The 19,066-nt window shown below is 42.2% G+C and overlaps 2 protein-coding genes across 2 annotated transcripts; one reads left to right on the plus strand and one right to left on the minus strand.

Moving 5' to 3' along the window:
• Positions 1-2,125: 2,125 nt before the first annotated feature.
• On the minus strand, positions 2,126-11,004 carry LOC139476910 (uncharacterized). Its single transcript, XM_071259474.1, has 8 exons — positions 10,933-11,004; positions 8,911-8,950; positions 8,361-8,462; positions 7,436-7,558; positions 6,250-6,372; positions 4,209-4,778; positions 3,364-3,521; positions 2,126-2,191 (listed from the first exon to the last, which is right to left on the minus strand). Exons 1-7 carry the CDS (start codon positions 11,002-11,004, stop codon positions 3,397-3,399), a joined length of 1,155 nt encoding a protein of 384 aa, XP_071115575.1. The 3' UTR covers positions 2,126-2,191; positions 3,364-3,396.
• Positions 11,005-12,749: 1,745 nt separating this feature from the next.
• On the plus strand, positions 12,750-18,863 carry LOC139476917 (uncharacterized). Its single transcript, XM_071259479.1, has 5 exons — positions 12,750-12,815; positions 13,569-13,623; positions 14,931-15,671; positions 16,225-16,365; positions 18,803-18,863. The coding sequence occupies exons 1-4, from the start codon at positions 12,756-12,758 to the stop codon at positions 16,356-16,358; spliced, it is 990 nt and encodes a 329-aa protein (XP_071115580.1). The 5' UTR covers positions 12,750-12,755; the 3' UTR covers positions 16,359-16,365; positions 18,803-18,863.
• The last annotated feature ends 203 nt before the right edge of the window (positions 18,864-19,066 follow it).

The following is a 19,066-nucleotide window of genomic DNA, read 5'->3' on the forward strand; positions in this document are numbered from 1 at the left end:
ATACTACTTGTCTCTATGGAGACCTGGGTTAGAATAGGTCCCCAGGAATATACTGCTTGTCTATGTGGAGACGTGGGTTAGAATAGGTCCCCAGGAATATACTACTTGTCTCTATGGAGACGTGGGTTAGAATAGGTCCCCAGGAATATACTGCTTGTCTCTATGGAGACCTGGGTTAGAATAGGTCCCCAGGAATATACTACTTGTCTCTATGGAGACCTGGGTTAGAATAGGTCCCCAGGAATATACTGCTTATCAGCTTGTGGAGACGTGGGTTAGAAGAGGTCCCCAGGAATATACTGCTTGTCTCTTTGGGGACCTGGGTTAGAATAGGTCCCCAGGAATATACTACTTGTCTCTATGGAGACCTGGGTTAGAATAGGTCCCCAGGAATATACTGCTTATCAGCTTGTGGAGACGTGGGTTAGAAGAGGTCCCCAGGAATATACTGCTTGTCTCTGTGGAGACGTGGGTTAGAAGAGGTCCCCAGGAATATACTGCTTGTCTCTGTGGAGACCTGGGTTAGAATAGGCCCCAAGGAATATACTGCTTGTCTCTATGGAGACCTGGGTTAGAATAGGTCCCCAGGAATATACTGCTTGTCTCTGTGAAGACCTGGGTTAGAATAGGTCCCCAGGAATATACTGCTTGTCTCTGTGGATATCTTGGTTAGAAGAGGTCCCCAGGAATATACTGCATGTCTCTGTGGATATCTTGGTTAGAAGAGGTCCCCAGGAATATACTGCTTGTCTCTGTGGATATCTTGGTTAGAAGAGGTCCCCAGGAATATACTACTTGTCTCTGTGGAGACCTGGGTTAGAATAGGTCCCTAGGAATATACTGCTTGTCTCTATGGAGACCTGGGTTAGAATAGGTCCCCAGGAAAACACTACTTGTCTCTATGGAGACCTGGGTTAGAATAAGTCCCCAGGAATATACTGCTTGTCTCTGTGGATATCTTGGTTAGAATAGGTCCCCAGGAATATACTACTTGTCTCTATGGAGACCTGGGTTAGAAGAGGTCCCCAGGAATATACTACTTGTCTCTATGGAGACCTGGGTTAGAATAGGTCCCCAGGAATATACTGCTTATCAGCTTGTGGAGACGTGGGTTAGAAGAGGTCCCCAGGAATATACTGCTTGTCTCTTTGGGGACCTGGGTTAGAATAGGTCCCCAGGAATATACTACTTGTCTCTATGGAGACCTGGGTTAGAATAGGTCCCCAGGAATATACTGCTTATCAGCTTGTGGAGACGTGGGTTAGAATAGGTCCCCAGGAATATACTGCTTGTCTCTGTGAAGACCTGGGTTACAATATGTCCCCAGGAATATACTGCTTGTCTCTATGGAGACCTGGGTTAGAAGAGGTCCCCAGGAATATACTGCTTGTCTCTGTGGATATCTTGGTTAGAAGAGGTCCCCAGGAATATACTGCTTGTCTCTGTGGATATCTTGGATAGAAGAGGTCCCCAGGAATATACTGCTTGTCTCTGTGGAGACCTGGGTTAGAATAGGTCCCCAGGAATATACTACTTGTCTCTATGGAGACCTGGGTTAGAATAGGTCCCAAGGAATATACTGCTTGTCTCTGTGGAGACCTGGGTTAGAAGAGGTCCCCAGGAATATACTGCATGTCTCTGTGGATATCTTGGTTATAATAGGTCCCCAGGAATATACTGCATGTCTCTGTGGATATCTTGGTTAGAAGAGGTCCCCAGGAATATACTACTTGTCTCTGTGGAGACCTGGGTTAGAATAGGTCCCTAGGAATATACTGCTTGTCTCTGTGGAGACCTGGGTTAAAATAGGTCCCCAGGAATATACTGCTTGTCTCTGTGAAGACCTGGGTTAGAAGGCCTCACCATGCTGCTGCCTGTCGTTCGGTTGACATCGCGACTTGGATGACACTCGGGTCCTTTGTGATGTCATGCTAGTTTGTGATGTCATTCTAATTTATCTGATCCTGACCCACTGGATCGCGTCTTTAAATAAGAAACGTTACACCTGTGGGCATTTAGGGACCGACCATTTGGTTGGACCCTTTACTTGTGGGAATATGCGGATAATGCCACTTGTCCAGTTATTTCTGATTACACATCGTACAGACAAAGGTTAGGGATGAACGTTTTATTATCAGCCTTTAAAAACAAGTGTGTATCTGCGAATTGGGTGTGATCGTCAAGTCCATATCTGTAAAAGTAGAATAATATGGTGTACTTCACATGAAGGATGGTCAAAAGGTTCTGCAACATCAGTAATGATTTTACAGCAGAGAGTTCCGGCATTTGTTAGTCCGTCATATGCTGATTACATGCTAACAAATATACAGTTGTACAATAATACACCAGTAATATTCTACCGACAAAAAGTAAGGTGACTAATGACTTGAATGTAGCTATCGTTGAGGTGTCCATTAACAATACCGTAGCTGCATCCAAACGCAACATTAATCACAATAAATGTCACAAAGCTTTTGGTTTGGTTTGGTTTGGTTTGTTGTTTAACGCCGCACTCAGCAATATTCCAGCTATATGACAGCGGTCTGTAAATAATCGAGTCTGGACCAAACAATCCAGTGATTGATATCACGAGCATCGATCCACGCAATTGGGATTGATGAAATGCATCAACCAAGTCAGCGAGCCTGACCACCCGACCCCGTTAGTCGCCTCTTACGACAAGCATATTCGCCTTTTACGGCAAGCATGGGTTGCTGAAGACCTATTCAACCCCGGATCTTCACGGGTTGTCACAATGCAAGAACAGTACGTGATGCACGGGCACAAAGAAGCCAAAGTTTGTGCGCCTGAACACACGCTTTAAAATTCCCCCAGAGACATACCTCAATCAACAGACAAAATGGCGAATTGTGGGTGCGATAGAGAGGGGTCGTTAATATCCCAGGGTGGCCGAATGTTTGGTAAATCAAAAAGTGGAATTTCTCGATTATGGGATAAGTGCCACACACATAAGAAATGTTTTTGGCACATGAAGCATGGGTGTCTCAATAATGGATCCGGGCAAGTTGTACCAAGTATCGGTCAAGACGATTTTGTCCTAGGAAGGTGGTACAGCGAAAGAGATACACCATTGAATGGAGGGCAATGACATAACACGGATGGAAATCGTTAGACTAGAGCGGTTAGTCAGTGTTAGCGAGTTCCTCGAAGATTACCTGCAGTCTGGTAGACCTAAACCAAGACGATTTTGTCCAACCCCTTGGCTGGCGATTTTATAAACTTATTTTCTGTAAAACCTGAGGCAAAATACTTTTCCAAGTATTTTCTGGAATTAATTATATTATTATGTTTCTTTCTTCGAAAATAGCCCACATCAAATATCAACTTGACGGTCTCCCTTACCTTGTGTCGGGCGTCTGCTGTCGCCCTGTGTCTTCAAGCCTTGAATTCCTCCTTCACCTGCTTCGCATAGTCCGCTGCTGATTGAGCGTCACTCCAGGCATCCTGAGCCTCCTGCAGCAGCTTCTGCACCTCGTTCACCAGCTGGGCCTTTGTTCCCGCTGTGAGCATATTGGACACGTGACGTTTACAAGGCGTTGTTCAATTAGAACTTGCGTTATTTTCACATTTATACCCAGGATGTCTGTGCACGTGTCACTTTCCAATATACACTGCCTAAGGCACTCCTGGTTCCTCGGGAGGAGTTTCTGTACTTTTTACAAGAGCATCGAAATAAAACCAAAGTGCTGTAAGAATCAGCCAGGACCAGTAATACCATCTTAAACAATATACTGGTTTCGAGTTAATGGTTTTCGATTTTTCGAGGTTTTACTTTATAGAAAAGAAGAATCACATGTGCGATGTGAACGTCTCGCATGAAACACTTTTAGCTTGAATATGTATTCAATGCATCATGTTATTCTTAACGAATAAATCCGGATTCGGCCTTTATACCAGTTAGAACTTCTAACGTAAAGGGGTACGAGTGCGTCTGGCTCCGCAAATTTCTTGCAGAGTTGCGTCCCCCTGGCGTGTCAGGACCCTATGACGTGTGTTCGAATCCCAGAAGCCCCTGATTATAATCAATGGTTTGTCGGCCATCTTCCCATAATTCACCAATCCTCAAACCTGCATCATATACCATATCACATCCCATACCAAGATACCACGCAGAAATATAAGAGAAATGCTGATAAACTCACTCACTCACTCACAAAAAGATAAAATGTGAAAAGATGAAATATTACCTTTACCACTGTATCCATCGTTGGGATACGCGGGGTAGCCGGATGTGGTTTGGTAATACGGGTACGGGGTGGTCATATATTGGTAGGGATTGTAAGTATTGTCGGTGTACGGGTAGCCGGTTGTGGTTTGGTAATACGGGTACGGGGTGGTCATATATTGGTAGGGATTGTAAGTATTATCGATGTATGGGTAGCCGCTTGTAGTTTGGTAATACGGGTACGGGGTGGTCATATATTGGTAGGGGTTGTAAGTATTGTCGGTGTACGGGTAGCCGCTTGTGGTTTGGTAATACGGGTACGGGGTGGTCATATATTGGTAGGGATTGTAAGTATTATCGGTGTACGGGTAGCCGGTTGTGGTTTGGTAATACGGGTACGGGGTGGTCATATATTGGTAGGGGTTGTAAGTATTATCGGTGTACGGGTAGCCGGTTGTGGTTTGGTAATACGGGTACGGGGTGGTCATATATTGGTAGGGGTTGTAAGTATTGTCGGTATACGGGTAGCCGCTTGTAGTTTGGTAATACGGATACGGGGTGGTCATATATTGGTAGGGGTTGTCGGTGTAATCTGTAAGGAAAAAACAGCGACAATAAGGTATGAGTAGTGGGTTGGGTGAGTTGGGTTTAACGCCGCTTTTAACAGTATTCCAGTTATATCGCGGCATGTCAGCTTAATGTCAGAGGAAAACCCGAAGTGGTGCAGGTCTCAGACGTTTACCACTTCGGTGAAACCCAAGAGTACGAGTAGGTGCTGACAAACCTAGAAACATAATCGGGGCGAACCGGGATTCGAACCCACACTCATAGGTTTCTGGCATGGCGCATCTCTGCACAGCGAAACGCGGCGCCTTAGACGACTGGGCCATCCATGCCCCCAAGGCATGAGTATATATTTTAGGCCACAGAATAGATGGAGAACGACAACCGGTACATTATCGGTAGATATAGGTACTGCTACTGACCTCAATTCGGGGCGACAAATATTCTATCATGAGTTTCCTAAGGCACCGACCATTTCACACTCTTGGACTGGTGCGTGATGGGATATAGTTTTAAAAAGGATTAAAAAGGATCCCAACCACACCCAAATATTCTTTAAGGCATTTTTGCCTTCACTGAAAGGCGTAAAATAATTCTAATTTCTTCCCGCTAAACATCGAGCATGTTTAGAAGACAATTTTATTTTTTGGTAAAATATGAGTATATATTATTTTTCTCCCAGTAAACGATTTATGGCTTTTGAAGCATTTTCGGAAACACAAACTTTAAAAAAAACTAATCACGATCAATAAAAGATTAATAAAACACATTCTCGTGCTTAGCCCTATGATTAATGTATAGTCGGGGAGATAATCAGATAATACATGACATGATTATGTGCCAAGAATTCCAACCAATCCTAATTTTCTTCACAGATGGCATAATTTATTTTACTACTTACGTGCAAATGATTGATCGCAATCACCTACATAAATAACAAGCCTTCAAGCGAACGCACAGTTTTCCGAGGCAAGGGAGGTAACTGACTGTGAAAGTTCAATTTCCACCCTTGTCAAACTAGGTTGGAATTATGGACTTATATTTTGGCTGGACTAACGAGTCTATGCGTAGTCCAATCAAAATCGCGTGACGAAATCGGCATCCAACTGATTTCGGCCGATTGCAGGATTTGGAAAACATGTGTACCGGCGTCAACAGATATTTTCCAAATCTTTTTCTGTGTTTGGTCAAGGTATTCGCCTTATTTGCTGCACTTCGCGAAGTAAGACCCGAATTATCACAATATAGATATTGATTATCGATCATATGGTCTTGACTCTGCGACGCCATTTTGTTTGAAGCAAATGCAAGTGATATGAGAGGTGGAATCTGATTGGTCAGTAGGAGAGACAAAGAAGGGACGTAATAAGTACGATCGAGCCCAGAAATGTCAGCCTCGTTCGGCAAGGGTTGGAACTGGACTTTTTAAGTCAGTTAATTCCCTTGCCTCGGGATGATCTAGAGACAGTACAGTATACCCGGTCAATATGAAGCCTTACATGCTTGCCGCTTGCCGCGTCTCCACCAAGGTTTCTTGGTTGTAGATGATTTGTAGGGGTAAGGTGTTGTGGACTTGACAGACTTATCCGTGTTCCACGACGGGAAGGCCGTTGTCGTATACCCTGCAATAAGACATATTGTTTACAGTAACTCTGGATGTGACGAGCGACGAGGATTCCTGAAATCGGTTTAGTGTATCCGCAGTTCGCTATTTACGTGAACAATAAACAAATTTGGTCCAAGAAAAAGAATACCATGAGAGAAATTGAAAGGTCAGCTGAAAAAAAATTCATTTCATGAAACTGTTAAAAAACGACTGGGGCGGGTGGCTGATACACATATACCTATAAGAGTGAAGTGAAATGGGGTTTAGCGTCGCGTCCAAAATTATTGCACATATATAGTGACGTGCATGCTTGTACTAGTCAGGACTGATGCCGTTTGATAGCCCACTGAGATACCATGCCGCAGTTTAACATGAACATCCCACTCAGACACAGAATACTGACTCCTAGCCGACCAGTCCTTGTTTTAGCCCCTTAATGCCGAGCGCCAGACAGGGTACCATTGTTTAACAAGTACCATCGTTTAACGTCTTTTGGTATGACGCGGCCGGGGATCGAACCCCGGACCTTTCGCTCTCCGGGCGGACGCTCTACCACGCTTTAGACCACGGAGGCGGTCTGAAAGAATATGGCATCATGGATTATTTTACGAACTACATGAACTGGGCATTAAAGGTAATACATGGAAATTACTACATTATCTGTCTCCGTAAACGTATATGAATCGGATAAGTTGATCGGAATTGTAAAAATGTTATGCCTTCTTATTTTATTTGTGTAAACCACGTGAAATTTATTCATTGACTGTAAACTTTGGAATGTCTCTCTCTCTCTCTCTCTCTCTCTCTCTCTCTCTCTCTCTCTCTCTCTCTCTCTCTCTCTCTCTCTCTCTCTCTCTCTCTCGCCGCCATTTTGTTTGAAGCAAATGCAATTGATATGAGAGGTGATATCTGATTGGTCAATAGGAGGAACATAGAAGGGACATAATTGGTACGGTCGAGCCCAGAAATTTCAGCCTCGTTCGGCAAGGGTGGGAACTGGACTTTTTAAGTCAGTTAATTCCCCTGCCTCGGAATGATCTAGAGACAGTACAGTATACCCGGTCAATATGAAGCCTTACATGCTTGCCGCTTGCCGCGTCTCCACCAAGGTTTCTTGGTTGTAGATGATTTGTAGGGGTAAGGTGTTGTGGACTTGACAGACTTATCCGTGTTCCACGACGGGAAGGCCGTTGTCGTATACCCTGCAATAAGACACATATTGTTAAGGTAAGTCTGGATGTAAAGAGCTATGAGGGTCCCTAAAATAAGCCTGGTACATCCGCAGTTTATAACTTACGTGAACAATGACATGTCTCTATTGAAAATCAAAAAGGTCCAACAAAAAGAATATCATCAAGGTCAGGTGAAAGTAGTATAAATTAATTTTATGAAACAGAAAACAACGAGGGCGGGTGGCTGATGCACACATAACAATTAGGGTGAAAGTGGCCCTGCACGCTTTGATATTTACAAAATATGTGTGAAACTTTTGAATTATATACAGTTCGACTCATCTGATATATTAATTAATGCTGCTTTCTTAGACAATGAAAAAACATGGCGAGGTGAAATGGGGTTCAACGTCGCGTCTAAGATTATTGCACTTATATAAAGCGACGTGCATGCACGTGTGTGTGGCTACTTGTACTAGTCCGGACTGATGCCGATTAAAAGCCCATTGAGATACCATGCCGCAGTTTAACATGATTACCCCACTCAGACACAGTTTGCTGACTCAGAGCCGACCAGTGCTTGTTTTAGCCCCTTCATGCCGAGTGCCTGTCAGGGTAACAACAAGTACCATCGTTTAACGTCTTTTGGTATGACGCGGCCGGGGGTCGAACCTAGGACCTTTCGCTCTCCGGGCGGACGCTCAGGACCACGAAGGCGGTCTAAACTTCGGAATCTCTCTCTCTCTCTCTCTCTCTCTCTCTCTCTCTCTCTCTCTCTCTCTCTCTCTCTCTCTCTCTCTCTCTCTCTCTCTCTCTCTCTCTCAATTCTTACGTGCTTGATTCCGTTTGGTTGTAGAAGATTTGTACGGGTAGGTTGTTGTGGACTTGACAGACTTATCCGTGTTCCACGACGGGAAGGCCGTTGTCGTATACCCTGCAATAAGACACAAATTGTTTACAGTTACTCTGGATGTAACGAGCGACGAGGATTCCTGAAATCAGTTTAGTTTTTCGCAGTTCGCTATTTACGTGAACAATAACATGTCCCGAAAATAAAAATGGTCCAACAAAAAGAATACCATGAGAGAAATTGAAAGGTCAGCTGAACTTGGTATAAATTCATTTCATGAAAACAACTGGGGCGGGTGGCTGATACACATATACCTATAAGGGTGAAAGTGGTTCTACATCTTAAGATATATACATTTTTATTTAAACTATGAAAATTACAACAATGTCGTTTTTTTGACAGTTTATTTTTTTCAACATTCTGAAACGTGATTGTTTTTTTCAAGACATTTCGGAGACAATTTACATTTTTAGATAAAATCTGTATGTAATATGAACTATTCATTGATTATGCGAGAGACGTGAATACATACATGCTGCACGCTTCAGACGAGCGTTGTCCTTCTCGACAGTCTGTGGCAAGAAAACAGAACGATACAAGTAGGTGAGTTTGGTTTAATCGCACTCACTCACTCACTCACTCGGGGCTGTCGGGTAGACTAGTGGTTAAAGCGTTCACTCGTCACGCCGAAGACCCGGGTTCGATTCCCGACATGGGTACAATGTGTGAAGCCCATTTCTGGTGTTCCCCGCCGTGATGTTGCTGGAATATTGCTAAAAGCGGCGTAAAACCATACTCACTCACTCACTCACTCACTTTGTTTATCTTATTATCATCACAAACTGTTTACTTACTCGGAGGGATAAAAACTGCACCCATTTGGATATTAAATCGAACAAAACTAGTGGGCTTAGCAAGACATCATTATATTAGTGCGTATCAAAAGAAGATGAAGAAGAAGAGGTTTATTCAGTATCAATGGCCACAAAGTGAGTGAGTGAGTGAAAATTTAACGTCGCATCGAACCCCCAATCATAGGTTTCCGGCGTGCCCAAGGGATGCAACTCTGCACATCGAATCACGGCGCCTTAGACGACTGGGCCACCCGTGCCCCTTTGTACACTGACAAGTGGGACAAATGTTGTACTATCTCAATACAAGATGTATCATACATAATACCGGCAGATTTATTTTTTTTATTTTTTAAAACTATTTTTAATGAGCCTAAGATTTTTGTTGCAAATAGTCGATTGAATTTTCTCGTGATGGACACATGTCATAGTGGCCTTGGATGAGTTTTCTGTTTTCCAAATAGGAATGCGCATGCGTCAAGCGTGATCGGGCGTTTTCAGCCGAATGATAATATCCGGGTTACAATAGGTCTTCAGCAGCCCATGCTTGCCGTAACAGGCGACTGTGCTTGTCGTAAGATGCGACAAACGGGATCGGGTGGTCAGGCTCACTGACTTGTTTGACACATGTCATCGTAACCCAATTGCGTGGATCGATGCTCATGATTTCAGTCACTGGATTGTCAGGTCCAGGATCGATTATTTGCTGAATATAGCTGGAATATTGGTGTGTGCGGCGTTAAACAAACGAACAAACATAAAATGAAACCAAAGGTGATACAGGTCTCAATATTTAAAATCAGATCTTATTTATCGCTACCGATATACAAAGATCTGAGGACATCTCATTACAGGTCACGTCAGGAGAAGGCTGGGCTCTTTTTGAAAAAATAATTGTCTTGAAGAAAATAAATATACTTCAGGCAGTTGAAAAAAAGAAACTGTACTGCTACAAAAATTACAAAGTTGCTCTGTGTTTTGTTTTGTAAAAAAATCAGGCCCATGGTTTACATATCTGGTTTTGTAGCTGTCGGTGAAAAATATCTAATCGTGAAAAGTAACCAGCCTCGAGTTAACCATTTCGAGGTTGTATGAGCAGACAACACATTCCGACCGCCACCTTCTCGATCTGGTGAGCGACGCCAACGTGACCTGAAATGATATGTCCTCAAGATTTAGCGAGAACTAAGATCTAAGTTTAATGAAATAGCTCTTTGGTGAATAATAACATCGTGTCGACACATAGAGGATCCCAATCAGGACGAGTCAGGGATTCGAACCCACGATCACTGGATCCTTACACGCCAAAGGGACACAACTCCGCATAGGTGACTTGACCCCCCCCCCCCCCCCCCCCCCCCCCCCCCCAAGGGACGCAACTCTGGATAGGTGACTTAACAACAATACCCCACCCCAAGGGACGCAACTCTGCATAGGTGACTTAACAACGCCACCCGCCACCCCCCACCACCCACCCCAACCCCACCCCAACCCCAACCCCACCCCGTGATGATGGGACATAACACGACCTGGCTTATTACATATGCAGCGTGGTTATCTACAAAACTCTTTCCTCTACCCGTAAAGATGTAAAGATCCGGGTTAGAATAGGACTTCAGCAACACTTAAAAGGCGAATATGTCGTCATATAGCTGGAATATTGCTGAGTGTGGTGTTAAACAACAAATAAACAAATAATTTACCTCTGCTCTTTCATCGTCAGCTCTCACAAGGCCCAAGGCGAGTAGACTCGCCACCAGCAAAAAGCACTTCATTCTGGATTATGCTTCAGAAGGGGAGAAGGGGAGCTCTTTTATAACTCACCGGCCTATGACGTAGGCACCAGCTGACATATGATCAATTTAGTTGACCGGCAAAGCGTGTTTTTTTAAGTATGCATGTTCGATAAAAAACAAAAGTTTTCACAAAGTGTTGTTCCCACTCATTATTCTAAAGACAAATTCTAAAATTTTCTAAATTGAAACCGAACATTTCACATCATTTGTTTATTTTTAAAATGGTATTACTAATTAGTAAACAAATTCTATTGAATAGAGCGAAATAATTAATTTGATTTACTGTCATAACAAACTGCATAGGCAGCAATGACGTTCAAGGATTGATTAATTCGGTTTATCAAGGTTCACAACGTGTTGTCGATGGTAAACCACTGTTAGTGGAATAAGTGAGTGAGTGAGTTTGGTTTAATGCCGCTTTTAACATTATTCCAGTTATAAAACGGCGTGTCAGCTTAACGTGGGAGGAAAGCCTGAAGTGATGCAGGTCTCAGACGTTTACCACTTCGGTGAAACCCACGAGCACGGTATGGTGCTGACAAACCTAAAAACATAATTGCGACGAACCGGACTCGAACTCACAATCACAGGTTTCTGGCGTGCCCAAGGGACGCAACTCTGCTTAGCGTGCCCCCTATGGAATAAGTATTAAAATTTGTTTGTTTGTTTGTTTGTTTGTTGTTTAACGCCACACTTAATCGAGTCAGACCAGACAATCGAGTGATTGACATCATGAACATCGATCCACGCAAGTGGAATACGATGACATGTGTCAACCAAGTCAGCGAGCCTGACCACCCGATCCCGTCAGTCGTCTCTTACGACAAGCATAGTCACCTTTTACGGTAAGCATGGGTTGCTGAAGACCTATTCTACCCCGGATCTTCACCAGTCAAGTATTAACAGAGGTTACCTCTTCTTCACCTACATATCCGGTAACTGATTGTTGGAATAATACATTTGTGCGGCTTGCACTAGTCCGGAATAATAGGGGTTTATAGTGCCAGCCCACTGAGATACCAGTTTAACGTGGATGCCAGACATCGAAATGAATAGAATCTCACCCTCGTATCTTTCAATATATAATATCCCAACACTTGCAGATAAAGGTCAGCATCTTGTCTGAATATATCAACACTTGCAGAAACAAGTCAGCATCTTGTCTTAAAAGACAATCAGTGGAACCTTAATATATTGTTTTACTCATAAACAATTTCATTAAAATAATCATAAAACAGAAAATGATGAAAGTATTAAATGCCAAAACATTGATTTGCTGATCGTTATCTGACAGAACAGATGAACCAAGTCATTAGATTCACCTGCTTCTGTTTAATAATTGTGTCAATAAAGCATATGAATTAATATTCAAATAGTGTATATTCAGCCATATGATATGAGTAGGCTTTAGACCACAAGGCGTCCACTGAGTCCAGTTCGTGACATGATGGCGTTATATCTGGGAAGGAGAGGTCCATGGAACTTTAATACGCACTGAAACTTATTGGAAAGTGGCAAGTAACACGAGCGTTGTTGGACCAGGTTTCAGAGCATCCCTCCAGCTGTCTGAAGGAGTTTGATCAGATTGCAGGATACTGGAGATCCCTGTCGAAACGCGCAGGTGTCGGCAGGTGGCAGGCATAAGTCTATATCATTGATCGTGTACATTTCCTATATAAAAGTGTCCATTTCACACTAATTGCAATCAGATGTTTCTGAAATCAACAACCATGGTTTCCCAAGCGTTGATTGTGGCGTTGCTGTTCACCCTTGCAACGGGCGAGGTTCAGGTCAGTTTCTCTGAAGTCCAGCGGTGAAGAGAGAGAGTGGAGTCTGGGGGTAATGAGAGAGTGGAGTCTTGGTGTAATGAGAGAGTGGAGTCTGGGTGTAATGAGAGAGTGGAGTCTGGGTGTAATGAGAGAGTGGAGTCTGGGGGTAATGAGAGAGTGGAGTCTGGGTGTAATGAGAGAGTGGAGTCTGGGTGTAATGAGAGAGTGGAGTCTGGGTGTAATGAGAGAGGGGAGTCTTGGTGTAATGAGAGAGTGGAGTCTGGGTGTAATGAGAGAGTGGAGTCTTGGTGTAATGAGAGAGTGGAGTCTGGGGGTAATGAGAGAGTGGAGTCTTGGTGTAATGAGAGAGTGGAGTCTGGGGATAATGAGAGAGTGGAGTCTGGGGGTAATGAGAGAGTGGAGTCTTGGTGTAATGAGAGAGTGGAGTCTGGGTGTAATGAGGGAGTGGAGTCTTGGTGTTATGAGAGAGTGGAGTCTGGGTGTAATGCGTGAGCGGGTATTTGGGATTAAATCCCCTTTGATCAGGACTTCAGGGGTATTGCTGCGTTTTAGCTGAAGATCGGTAGTTCGACCCCGGCCGCGTCACACCAAAAGATCTGGTACTTGTTGTTACCCTGCCTGGCTAAAACATGGACTGGTCGGCTCGGAGTCAGTATACTGTGTCTAAGTGGGGTATTCATGGTAAACCGAGGCAATGTATCTCAATGGGCTAGCACTATAAATCTGAATCAGTCTTGTCGTTCTTGTTTTCAGGACAGTAGGTTTATCAACTCCCTCAAGGACAACTCTCGGCTGAAGAGACAAGCATGTACGTACACTATCGTTAATATTTCACCTGAGATGTAAAATCTTGTGTCCGGCCTAAAACTACACCTCTGGTGCGTCTGATTGTTCTATTGGTGGTAGACAAGGTTGTGTGCTGAGCCCGTTCCTGTTTCAGCTTTTCATAAATGAATTAGTTTAAGGTGTTCCTTTTTACACCTATTTGAGTTTATGTATTCACAATAGGCTTAATTGGCCTAAAACGGCTGAAGTCTACACTCGTTGCAACCGTTTTCAACATATTTCTTCTTCAAATCTTTGAGGCAAAGAAAATGCCAGTATTCTTGTATTGTGCGGAAGTTTGGGGGTTCGAAAAGGTAGAAACGTTGGATAGGGTACAAGTGTACGCATGGAAACGTTTTTTTAATCTGAAACTTTCTGCCTCGAACACCACATTGTACGGTGAGTGTGGACGATACCCCATTCATGTATATGCTATGTTAAAATGTGCAAATTATTGGTTAAATATTTTGACACTGCCCCAGTGTCGTTTACCCAACAATGTTATGATATGATGTGCTTATATGATGAACAAGGTCGGGTAAATTGGTTTACAAAATTAAGAAATTGTCTGTGAAGGTTAAGATTTGGAAAAATATATGGTTATTTTAAATGCACGGTAGCGAAAAATGGAATTCTCAATGTGTTTCAGCAACGTGTAAAGGATAACTTCCAACAAATTTGGCACAGTGATTTACTTGCAAGTTAAAAAATGTCCTATCATGCAACATATAAAGTTTCTATAAATTGTAAAAACAAAAAGTAAATTCAAATTGCTCTTTTTCGTTTTTGTTTACGTTGTCACGACTTGGAGATTGAGCATGGGCATCAATTCAATACACCTTTTAATTTACGAAAATGTAAACTTTGCAACTTAAACTTTATTGAAAGTGAATTGCATTTTCGTTTAGTGTGTCCGACATACGTACAGTTAACACAACTAAACTTTAACACAAAGCTTTTTCTTTGACATTACATCCATAAATTTAACATTTTGATGCCATGCCAAGCTCTAACGTAATTACAAATCAAGCAACATACAGTAAACTACGGTTATAACGAACTCAAAGGGACCAGTAATTTTAGTTCGTTATAGCCATAGTTCGTTATATGCATATATAGAGCATAACTACAGCAAATAGTCGGGACATCTGACATTGTCAGGTGCAGAGTAACAAGATGAGGATGGGTGCAGATTGCTGCATTGGTGAACACGGCTAGGTCATGAAGAAGTTTGCTTTTGGCTGCTCAGCCCTATTCACCTCTGTACACTACATTCTTCCTAAATTTCAGCTTACGGATCAAGCTACTACTACTCTCCGTCGTCTAGCTACTATGGTTCACCAAGCTACTACAACTCACCATCGTCTAGCTACTATGGTTACTCCAGCTACTACTACTCACCATCGTCTAGCTACTATGGTTCATCAAGCTACTACTACTCACCCTCGTCCAGTTACTATGGTTACTCCAGCTACTATTACTCACCATCGTCTAGCTACTATGGTTACTCAAGCTACTACTACTCCCCCTCGTCCAGTTACTATGGTTACTCCAGCTACTACTACTCACCATCGTCCAGTTACTATGGTTACTCAAGCTACTACTACTCTCCATCGTCCAGTTACTATGGTTACTCAAGCTACTACTACTCCCCCTCGTCCAGTTACTATGGTTACTCCAGCTACTTCTACTCACCATCGTCTAGTTACTATGGTTACTCAAGCTACTACTACTCACCATCGTCCAGTTACTATGGTTACTCAAGCTACTACTACTCCCCCTCGTCCAGTTACTATGGTTACTCCAGCTACTACTACTCACCATCGTCTAGCTACTATGGTTACTCAAGCTACTACTACTCTCCATCGTCCAGTTACTATGGTTACTCTAGCTACTACTACTCCCCCTCGTCCAGTTACTATGGTTACTCCAGCTACTACTACTCACCATCGTCCAGTTACTATGGTTACTCAAGCTACTACTACTCTCCATCGTCTAGCTACTATTACGACAATGGAAAAACGCTCACTGGTAAGTTACTTGAGTGAGTGAATGAGTTTGGTTTTACGCCGCTTTTAGCAATATTCCATATATATCACGACGGGGAACACCGGAAATACGCATCTCACATTGTACACCCACGTTGGGAATCAAACCTGGGTCTTCGGCGTGACGAGCAAACACTTCGGCCACTAGGCTACCCGACCGCGCCAGTAGGTTCCTTGATTACTTGCTTGTAACTGTCACTACCTTTTGTACTTAGGGTGACAGAGACACTTGTCCCCTTCGATATGCTTGTCCTCGTCTAATGCGCCGCAATTCGCAATGCAGAGTTGTGTTCCTTGAGAACGCCAGAAACCTATGATTGGGTTCGAATCCAGGTTCGGCAGAGAGAACTTAGATCTGATTTTAATGAGACTGGATCTGCATCACTTGGGATTGTCGTCCAACACAACCTTGACACATCGTGGTCATTCGTGACCAACTCGTGTTATTCCGGGACAAGCCGAATAGCATCGTGGTATGGTTGAAACGCTATAGATCCTGTTAAACCCAAAACTTTCACTCGACACTTTCATTCCAGCTGATGAAAAGGTCCTGATACTCAACTATGTGAACGATGTCGAGAACGAGGCTGTTGAGGCAAAGAATGCTGCTGAGGAGACGGTTGCGGACATCCAACAACTCATCCAAGTCGCACAGAACCAGCTGAACTAATGGCTGAGTGAGTAAACTGCTGGGGAAACGAAAACTTAGTAAATATCATGGGGTTGAGAGGATCATCTTCCCGAGGCAAGGGCGTTAACTTACTCTAACAGTCCAGTTTCCATCCTTGCCGAATTAGATTGGAATTTCGAGACTCAATAGTAGCGGCACCAGTGGCTATTCTGAGTTACGTCCCTTCTATGTCCCTCCTATTGACCAATCAGATTCCATCTCTCATATCACGTGCATTTACTTCAAACAAAATGGCGGCGCCCAATGAAGACGATCTGATCGGTAATCCAAATCTATATTGTAATAAAACGGGTCTTACTTTGCGAAGTGTATCAAATCACGTTAGAACCTAGATTAAAAACATTTAAGATTTGAAAAAATATCAGTTGATGCTAAGTCCACACATAGCTTTAAGGCCTTTTTTCACATTGTAATGTTTTAGTGGCTGCGAAAGTTCATTTTTGAATATAATATCACCCCAAAAAGTTTATACTCTTCAGCATTCTGAAGATTGTTGTTTTGAAGGATAATAGTATTTTCATATTCTTTGCCCTTTAATACATTTAAAATATTCAGTTGTGTGACCATTGCTTGGTATAGACATTGTTTGATGCCACAGTAAATTGATTGAATAATTGTAAGACATTTACCAGAGATTCTATGATTGTGTAGATTGCTCCAGAACCATTCCCCAGACAAAATCAAAGGCTTCTTCAAAGTCAGAACAATTTTCATTTTTGAGATTTCAATTGCTGTACAACAGAAAACAATATAAAAATGTGATCAAAAGACGAATAACCTTTTCTAAACCCTGTTTGTACTTCTGCGACTTCGAAGATGAGTCTGAATATTTAGTCAGTCTATTGTTCAATACAGATGTAAATAATTTACTCAGTGTTATTGGTCTATAGTTTTTTGTAGACTCCCTTACTTTTATATATATATATAGGTCTACATTGCTTCATACATATCACAGACAATGGATATGTACCAGACCTCAATAACGAATGATTGCATATACATTTCCTGCCCCAACATGGGTCCTAAGAAACATATGTATACTCTCAGTGATCGCAGTTTATTGACACCAACTCTGCGCTCAATCGGTGGAAGTTGGAATTCTATCGAATAATATAAAAACAAAAAACAAAACAAAAAAACAAAATAAAAAAAGTTACTTAAAAGTTAAAAAACTGATTCAATCAGCCTGAAAACAAGTATTTTATTGTAATTCTAAATAAATAAACTACAAGTGATTCTGTGGCATATGATTGGTTAACATTGCACTTTGCGTTTCTGTTTCCATGGGCCGAAATAACCCATTAAGCCACGCCCACTGACGGACAGCTGTCTCTTGATTGGTTGAAAATAAAATGAGCGGGGCTTCTGTTGCATTGAACGATGTTACGGATTTCGTATTGCTGCCTCCATTTTTGTGTGTTAATGATTAAATAAGCAATTTGTGAAGGTATTGTTGTTGACGTAGTTATATAAACGCAAAACACATTCAAGTCACTTCTTACATGTAACTGTGCTTAGGTCAAAACTCGTCTTGTTCCAAGAATCATGAAAAGATACCGTTTCTGTCAACTATTCTTGATACAACTATCAACTCACAGAGTTCCAGATAACATTTTGAGCAATTAAATTTTTACTCTTGGGTTTCTATTAAAATTGGGTTATTAGTTTTCATTGGAAAACCAATATTTTTTTACTCATCTATTCATCACTCTATTGGCTTTTCCCAAAAATTAGTGAACATTTTAAGATTTAAAAAAAATAAATAATGTTTTAGATGTATATAACTGTTCTAAATATAAAGGCTCGACTCGGAAAGTAAATTAGCTCGTAATTGTGTTTCGGAAATTAGCTCCTTTGTATGCATGCTTAAAACGCTTCATTGGGTATTTACGCGAACTGTTTTTACACATTTGAGTTTTTCATTTAAGGCATGCGTTTCTGTACGCAAGTTATTGAAAGTACAGTAAACTACAGTTATAAGAAACTCGAGAGGACCACTAATTTTAGTTCGTAAAAACCGTAGTTCGTTATAAGCATACATGCAACATATATACAACAAATGGTCTGGACTGAAAAATAAGTTCGTTATATCTGTCAGTTCGTTCTAAGCGTGTTCGTTATAAACGTAGTTTAATAAAATTCTGTTTTGAATATTTATTTGGGGTATTTTACGCAAATACGCTGCTTATCTGTATATCTGAACTAATTTTGATATAACGAACAACGTATAAAACGAACTGATTTCCCTGGTCCCCTGTAGTTCGTTATATCCACGTTCCAGTGTGTTTCCACTGTATTGTGTGTCCTACTTTACCATAGCATGGAATCACAATGTCCGTTTCTTTATGCTTGAAACATTGCCGATGAGTTAGGAGTTTAACCCACCGTTTCAAATTGTTAAAAATGATGTGATTTATTGTCAGATTCACTACGGGCCTGGCGATGGACCTTGAGGGCAAGACAAGTCCAAACCACGGATGTAGCGCTCATTAAACGTGTGCCCGTCACCTTTCGCTGTTGTTGGTTGTACTGTAAGAAAAGTGACAAATGTTTGTTTGTTTGTCCGTTGTTAAACGCCGCACTCAGCAATATTACGGCGGTCTGTAAATAATCGAGTCTGGACCAGACAGTCCATTAATTGACATCATAAGCATCGATCTACGCAGTTGGGATCGATGACATGCATC

This window comes from Haliotis cracherodii, unplaced genomic scaffold, assembly GCF_022045235.1.
Source record: "Haliotis cracherodii isolate W230 unplaced genomic scaffold, xgHalCrac1.p SCAF_30, whole genome shotgun sequence".
Lineage (NCBI taxonomy): Eukaryota > Metazoa > Mollusca > Gastropoda > Lepetellida > Haliotidae > Haliotis > Haliotis cracherodii.